Below are 8,608 nucleotides of genomic sequence, written 5' to 3' on the forward strand. Positions count from 1 at the left end.
CAATGTAAAAAATGATTGATTTGTAGTCTGGAGAACGAACAAGTTGTAATGGCAATCGTGTGTTACTTGTCCTGCCTTAAGGGATAATTGTTTTTTTAATTATCTGGTGACAGAAATGTTCACCATTTGCAGCGACTTGTTTGACAAGAAGCGCAATGGAAAATCTGTCTGATGTTTTATTTATAATTCTTGCTGCAGTGGTAGCTATAAGTAAGTCAATTTTCTTTTCTTTTCTTGTGACAAACGCATAGCACTGGCGATAGTATCCGATATCAGCGATATTCACAGAAGCGTGTTGTGGGGTACAACGAGATATAAAGCAAGCTCTACAACTATCTAAATATTGGAAGGGTTTGGTAATAGGCAGCTGTAAAAGTGTCTTGGTGCAAAAAACTACATTACTTTATTACAAATGAAAATACTTTTGTATGTCTTAAGCACATGCGCGCGCATGCGCACAAATATTCATATTTGTTAATCACGCGAGACTTTAAATTTAGGCTTCGGAGGGGTAGTGAAACGTCATCATGAGAATTGCTGTGAAGAGATTCTAATCGCGTCCAGTGCCCCACAATCGGTGGGGACTCCCCACTACCCCGGCAACTATGAAAACGAACTGGATTGCGCTTGGACCATAATAACGAATTCCCCAGGGGCGCAGATCGAAATCGAGTTCTCTCGCGTCGAAACGGAGGCTTGTTGCGATTATGTGACGGTAAGTCTTTGTTTCCTATTTCGTTTAAAATGTTATTTTGATTTATTGATGAAAATATCGATCATCAAACTGAAAGGGGATATCCCAGGTAATTTCCCTTAGCCAACTTGTGGAGGCGTTTAGAGGCGCACGGAGTTGTTTGAACTGTTGTAGATTGTTTTGACAACCCCACGAGATAATCCCACGATTGAGCGTCATGTTCAAATCTGGGAGTAAAAATCAACTGTTTGCAACTTATCAAGTTAAAAGTTGTTCTTTTGGCGTAGTAGGCTACAAGAAAGAATTGCTGTTGGGGATAATGGTTTGGTATTTCATTCGGGCAAATTCTTTGACGAGCAGCTACGTATTCCATATTACCGACTCCCCACTCAATGTGTGACTGTGGCTTAGACAATCAGACGATGAAGCACATCATCGCCATCGCCAACTGCACCCTTTGTCTTTCCTGTGATAACAATGATCTAAAAAACATTACAAATACTGCTCTTGTATGGGTTCGACATTGGCATGACAAGCTATGGAAAAACAATTATGACATCACAATCACGAATAAGTTGTGCATTGTTATGCTTGTTCATCACAATGACATCCAGGTCCACGACGGGAGTTCTTCGGATGCTAGCGTGGTTGCCATGTTACGCGGTAACGTGTCCGGATGCAGCTTCCTCTCGACGTTCGGCGTCTTTCACGTCACATTCGTTTCTGACGACTCTCTCACCGCTGGAGGGTTCCTGTTCCGGTTCGCTGCAGGTATGTTACGTCATAATTCAACAGAACCACTGCACTGTTCTATCTATGCTTTATGAAACAATGGGATGCTTGATTCTGCTATTACTCTGCAGTTGTGAACTCAGTACATTACAGTTGAGCAAGTGATAACTGAACTCACAACATTTCAGCAAGTGGCTGAAATTGGTAAATGATGAACCTAGGCAGGTAAAAATTGAGCAAGCCGATACTTGGCATGTAATAAGTCGCAAATTGGGTCTAGCAAGCGATGACCAAGCAAGTCCTATGCTGGATGACAATTTCACTTGTTGAATTTACTTGCTCAGTTGGACAGTAGTTAAAAGGTATTTGCTGAGTTAAAATTTACTTGCTGAGTTGTGGCATCCCGAATGGTCCAACTACTGAGATGATTTGAAGATTTTATTTAAATTTAAATTTTAGAAGCATGTTGATACAAACAATTTTTTAAAAACGTGATAAATTTTTACACCACTATATGATTAAGTTATATAGATCTGCTGCATAGTCTGCTTGTATTGATACTAAGAAAAAGCTTCTTCTTTTTAATCTATTTCCTAGATAGCAAATTAGCGCCCTTTTATATTGATTCAACTTCAGCAAACATTGAACCAATGTAAAAAGACACTAATTTGTTCACTTGGTTGTTTTTGCAGTTGAAATATTAAACGATTGTGGAACGCACTTCACAGCTGCCCCACATATGCAATCGTTCAACACCCCTGGGTGGCCCCTCAACTACCCCAACAATAGCGTTTGCACGTGGACCATTACAGCCCCACCCGGGTACCAAGTCTATCTCAACATCCGTTCCTTCCAATTGAGGATGCTTTGTGATGTCGTACAGGTGACGATACAAGTGACGTGCCACATGACGTCGTACAGATGACGATACATGCATGGACTTCTAAATAGTAGAATCTGGACTGGAAACGCAGTGACCAACAGTAGGCCAAACAGTTGGTACAACAGTTGGCCAACAGGGTTAGTTACTTGGCTGTTGGCCCACTGTTGGCCTACTGTTGGTCACTGCGTTTCCAGTCCAGATTCTACTATTTAGAAGTCCATGATACATGTGACGTGCCACATGACGTGCCACATGACGTGCCACATGACGTCGTACAGGTGACGATATCTGTGACGTGCCACAATTCCTTGCTTAATTAAATTAAAGGAGAATAATAAAACGAATTCTTTACAAAGAGTTTTGATGGTTTCTATGGAACATGCCTCACTTCATTTATTTTATGGCAGTTCACTATTTGACACAGATCGGAAAAATCTAATGTATTTTAATAAATTCTTTGTTTTGATTTGACACATAGCTAATTATCATTTCCTGGTTTGATTTCGTTTTAGAGTAAATTTCTTGCAAATAATTTCGTTTCAATTTGACAAAAATGTAACAACTCGCCCACAGAATATAGCCGCATGATTATTATCGACAGTGCTCCTGAATCTGCCTTGCCTGAACCAGGCATCGACGGCCTCGGATGAACAATTAGATAAAATGATCCTACTATTTATTATAATTATGTTGTACAAATGATTGTTTCTGCTTTGTCGTTAAATTGTTTCAGATGAGTTTGTCTTCGTTTGCCAGGTGCTCGCTTTCCAAACATTTTACTAGTTATAGAGAGATGTTCCAGTTTTTGCTTATTACATTGCCGAGAAATTTATATTGACTGGTTTGAATATTTTTAAAACAGAAATCTGGTTTGGTTCATTTGGTGTAAAACTTCTTTATTTGTCTTCTTTGCAAGCCATCAAATACGTTTCATTCTACGGAAGCACCACATTTCAAAAGACTTAATTCTTCCAGCCATTTTTGTTGAGATGTTTCAGGTTTCGGAGTTGTATTAAACGAAAGCATAAGCATTGCAATTTAAAACTCTAAAGTCTAAACCTTGTCAGGAGATATGTTTATTGCAATAAATTGGTTCATTTTTTGGAAGCTTGTTTTTGCTTGGGATGTTCTTATGTTGAGCTCTGTTTCGTCCCTTGCATCCCGATTTACCATAGTACCGAGATATTTAAATTTTTGAACCTGTTTAGGAATTGTCCCATTAACTGGTAAATTACAAATAGAAGTTTCGGCTTCTTGTTTCGTATGACCCTTAGTTTCAGTTATGGAAGATCTAGGAAGTCTTTAGTGAGAAAAGTTTGTTAAACCATCGTTATGCTACAGTCAATTTTGTCCAAAGACACATTTATTTATTTCTTAGTCGCTTGCATTTTTTTCAATACCTTCAAGTTCTTTTGTTTTTAATTAATTTTATCGCCTGACTAGATTCGCGACGGCATCGACGAAACTTCTACCATCCTGGCTTCGCTTCGAGGTCAAAGGTCAGATCACCCGTCATTCTTTTCAACCGGCGGAAAACTTCATATCCGGTTTAGAGCAGATGCAACCAGATCAGCGACCGGATTCACCGTCGTTTATCAGAGTAGTAAGTTCATGTTTTCAGGCTATGGATGAAGATGATAGAAAATAAAAAACTAACAACTAACTTAAATAATTTAACTTCTTCTATTTTTGTATATGAAGAGTTTTTTGATACGTTGATATTTTCTTTACAAAGTTTTCAAGTTTTTTTTTGTATCTATTGCTCAAAGTTAACTAATTAACTACAATTTAACTAACAACGTACAACGTGGCTGTTTTCTTATGTTTTCAACTAAATATCTTTCAACTAATTTTGAATGTTGTTCCATGGCCACTTGTTGAGGAGGTCATGGAAATTCATGTTATAATTATTTTGTTTATGACATTTGACAATTTGATAAATCCACAGCCGCAGACAGTAAATGACCTGTCTTTGTATCGCTACAAATCTCCCACAATGAACAGCGATTTTGACAGCAACAAAACAACACAAAATGGTCTTGAAATTGTCGAAGACAAAGACTGTTTTCCACAATAAATTTATGGAAATGAAAACATATTTTACCACATGTGTTTTAGGTAATGGAAGCGGAATTACATCCCAACGACAGGTACCAGCAACGCAAACAGGTAACGCATCATCGGCTTGCTTCAAACGTGTAGCTACTGTACACTACAGCCCAATATTGAGTTGTCTAGGAAGCTGCGACAACGCATGACACTGCTTTAAATATCAATAAAATTCTAGGCTGCTCTGGGTCATTCTTGTCTAACCAAATTTTTCTCTGTTTTCGCAAAGATTTCTTGCTTATTTCGCTTGCTCAATCCCATTGCATTAACTTAAACGACCGCATAGAGCATGCATGTTCTCAGCAGTGGATTTAAGAAGATAAGAATTCTTTAATATACCTATTAAAAACTATAAAAAAGCTGGAATACTCGAAAGTAAAAATATTTGTCACTAAATGGCATGCCAAATAAATCGATCAGTGTTAGACTAATTTGTTAATCCTCCCCCAAATGTTTTTTACGCTCCACAATTCTTCCTTGTCTTTAAGATTGTGGAGGTAATTTTGAAACTTCTCCACATGGATTTGGAATCCTTCGCTCCCCTGGATTTCCTTATCAACATCCGGGAGACCTAAGTTGCGCTTGGGTGATCACAGCGCCACCAGGTGACAGAGTACGAGTATGGTTCAACTACATCAGCACTCAACGTTGCTGTGACTGGATAAAGGTGATGCTTGTTTCGTCACTGCAGCTTTTGTGGTGTTTCTGTATTCCATTGTCCGCTAGAAGACGCTGTTTAGATTACAACACCATTTAAAAACATTCTAGATTTAGTTGACAGCCTACAACTCAATTTATATTCACGAGTCAGTTCTTTCGTATGCAGCTACAATTTATATCCATCTGCCTGATCATCTTCGGTTAGGTTCACTGAATATAGGAGCGTGCTTAACTGAAGATTATCTTGCAGAAAAAAAAATCGATTTTTAGCTGTCTATGATTGAACTGACTCGTGTGAGAATAAATTCGTTTGTATTACAAGACATGTAACCGAGTCGTTCATATCAAGCATTGGCGGGCTTTATACTGATCTATAAACAAATATTGTGTGTCAACAATGAACCAAGTCATAGTTGCCATGGTTACGCATATCTCATGCAGATCCGGGACGGCCCTTTGATGACGTCAACTAAGCTAAGCGTCATCAGCGGGTTTCCATTAGTTTTCCACAACTTCGTGTCCAGAGGAAACGTCATCAGAGTGGAATTCGATAGCGACGCATCCGCCAACGCGAGGGGATTCACCGGCTTCTACGAACTTTACAACCCAGGGGGTAATTCATTTATGTAATCTAATTCGTCAATAAAGTTGCATTGTCGCGGATGTACACCGATTGATCGACCAACTTTGAAATATTCATCCTCGTAATGAGAACTTATGTGAGGTAACTTCAATAATGACGTAAACGAACGTAACGAATCGTCCAGCTTCCGAGTCGTCTGCGCGTCGTTCGAAAGGACGTCGGTTCGACACCGCTCTAGAGCAAGCGCGTATACATGACGTTTGTTGCATCTGTGTTACAATGTTACTGTAAACTGTGTTTTTGCAATAAGCGCAAAATAGTCTGGTTAATTTCATTATTGTCACATTACATGCCCTCATTCATAATACCCAATAAAAATAATTCTTCCACTCATAAGGATGACTGATTGACTCGAAAACCTTATTTTTTTTCCGTTGCCACAAACGTGTCTTTATTTATTTAGTGTTCCTGCTAAATTAAAATTTTGTTGTGTGCTGTGTCATTTTACGTATTGTTGTGTTACGGTGTTGCTTTGAACAACCAACCAATCAATTCTTTTCCTGGTTCAAAATACTTTCCTGATTACAAATTGAAGTTAAAACTATTCAACTTTTGCAGCTGACGCTTTGGAATCGCAATGCGGGGGCCAATACTACGCCGATTCGACCCAGCAGTACATATCGACCCCGAACTGGCCCGACCCCTACGACAATGGGGCCAACTGCACATGGGTGATAACCACATCTGACATGGAAACACGCGTAGAGCTCCATCTACTGGGCACAATAACTGAAAACTACTTTGACACAGTGACGGTGGGACACGATGAAGCTCGTAGCTAATGTTACTGTTAAAAGTTATTTCCTTGAGAAAATTGTTTTCTAGAATTTTGATGGTTGATCGAAACTTACCAAGTCCAGCGGCATTGTCAGGCCACGTCACAAAGCCACACCGAAAAAACAGCCAGCCAAATATTGAATGCTATTAATGACTTGGATTTATGCTTCAACAATACGCAGCATTGTGGGGCATGTTGCGGCGTGACTACATCAAGCGATCGTGGTTCATTCTCGGTGTGTAAAGCTGCGCAGTAGTTCAGTAACAAGAATAATAAGTTGTAAAAGAGACTTTAGATAATAAACTTCGGTGGCCAAGGCGGAATGAGGATTTCAAATTTTGTTTTATCAAACGTTCTTTCAGAAGTTAATCTTCTGCTCGCTAGTTTGTCCAATTTCTACAAACTTGCAAAGTAGAGGTTCTGAAACTTTTTACTTATTGCCAACTTTTACTTCGATTAACTATTTGTGGATCAGACTTTGAGTAAATTATCTTGTAGCTTTTCTCTCCTGCTGTAGCAAATTACTCCAATGACATTTACCGCCTTGAAACAAAAATTACCCTTGTTGAAAAACTATGTCATTAAGTTTATCACAATAACTGTTATTTTCTTTTCAGGTTTATGATGGGAGGTCAGTTTTGAGTCCAAGGCTGCTGCGATTGGCGGGAAAACATCACAATCAGTTCATTGTGACGAGTACCGGGTCCTTTCTAACTGTGCACTTTCGATCTGACTTCACCTACAATGGGGGAGGGTTTAGGGCATCCTACACCGAAGTGCAACAAGGGGGAACCTAATTCTGTGAAGTAAAACAAGGCTCCCTCGTTACATGACAAAATTATCTCATTTTTGAAACTTCACTACAAACAATTACATTTTGTCGCCAGCAAGAAAGCACTTGATGTGCACATTGAGAAAGTTTCAAAATCATTTCACAACTTTACTCTTTAACTTTTATGGAAATAGTTTTATGATCCGCAAGTAGAACAGAAAGCTTTCAACCAAGCGCAATAATGTGAAGGTCCACATTAATCCGACCCTGCTAATATACCAGAAATAAAAGTACTCTTCTGTGTTTTAGGGGAGAGGGGCGATCGCCCCTCCCTCTTGAAACCAGTGAAAAACTCAAGAGGGAGGGGCTTCGTCATACGACGAAGCTTCTCCATCTTGAGTTTTTCACTGGTTTCAATCAATTATTGCTTGAATCTCCTACCACACCGAGCACTGAGCTACTTACTACCCTCATTAACTGAATACGTATTTAATGTTAATAGTTAAAAATCGTGTTTTACGACACTTTTTGTAACCACAAGAATACTGCGCAGTGGCTGTTACACTTTATTGGAAGAATTATAACAATTGTAGCCGCTCGACCTTTATCGCCATTAGATCAAGTCAGGGAAATCGAGTTGTTTTCATACACTGTATAGACCTTTGTGATCAGTTCAAGAGCCGAGAAGTTCCTCTTTGTGCCAATGCCAGGACAGTCGTGATGACTCGGCGAAGCGTTGGTAGTTCAACCATTCAGTTCAGCTACGTGGTCGATCGGTGAAAATTCGAAAGGACATCGGTTCGACACCCCTCGACGGTTGAACACGAAAGTTACCTTTTTTTTAATAGCTTTCGAAGTCAACATCAAATAGCTTTGTTTGAAAGTTTTGCTAATGGAGTTTGGTAATGTGCACAGAACTCACAAGTTGTCCAAATCAGAATAGTTTGCGTCTAAGAGCCCAAGTAATGATCATTTTGAAACCTTCAGAAGGTTTTAAAAGTAACTTGTTTTAAATTATTTAACCTTCAACCGCAGTTACAGCAAACGACTTTTCATATTGTCACTATTAGAAACAATTTAGTTTAGAAACTGACAGCTTATGATTACGTAAATCATGATGGTATCTTCCTAAACATTATAGTTCACTGAAATTTTAAGTGGTCTGCCATTTAAAATATATCAGTGATTTCCACAAAAGGTCAAACTCGTAAGCATAATGTTGCATTTCAGTTGTTCAACTACCTCGCAAAGGTTCATTTATACGTCTTTTTTATGAAAAGCAACGTTGGAACGACTCAAAAAGCAACTTTTAAAAATAAGTTTGAGTGAATTAGTGG

At 38.9% G+C, this 8,608-nt stretch overlaps 1 protein-coding gene across 1 annotated transcript; it reads left to right on the plus strand.

The window, feature by feature from the left end:
* The first annotated feature begins 155 nt into the window (after positions 1-155).
* Positions 156-5,708, plus strand: LOC145776287 (scavenger receptor cysteine-rich domain-containing protein DMBT1-like). The gene is made up of 8 exons (XM_082587689.1): positions 156-210; positions 501-715; positions 1,309-1,465; positions 2,119-2,309; positions 3,753-3,912; positions 4,428-4,478; positions 4,907-5,085; positions 5,520-5,708. Exons 1-8 carry the CDS (start codon positions 156-158, stop codon positions 5,706-5,708), a joined length of 1,197 nt encoding a protein of 398 aa, XP_082443815.1.
* The last annotated feature ends 2,900 nt before the right edge of the window (positions 5,709-8,608 follow it).

The sequence above is a fragment of the Aplidium turbinatum genome, chromosome 8, assembly GCF_918807975.1.
Source record: "Aplidium turbinatum chromosome 8, kaAplTurb1.1, whole genome shotgun sequence".
Lineage (NCBI taxonomy): Eukaryota > Metazoa > Chordata > Ascidiacea > Aplousobranchia > Polyclinidae > Aplidium > Aplidium turbinatum.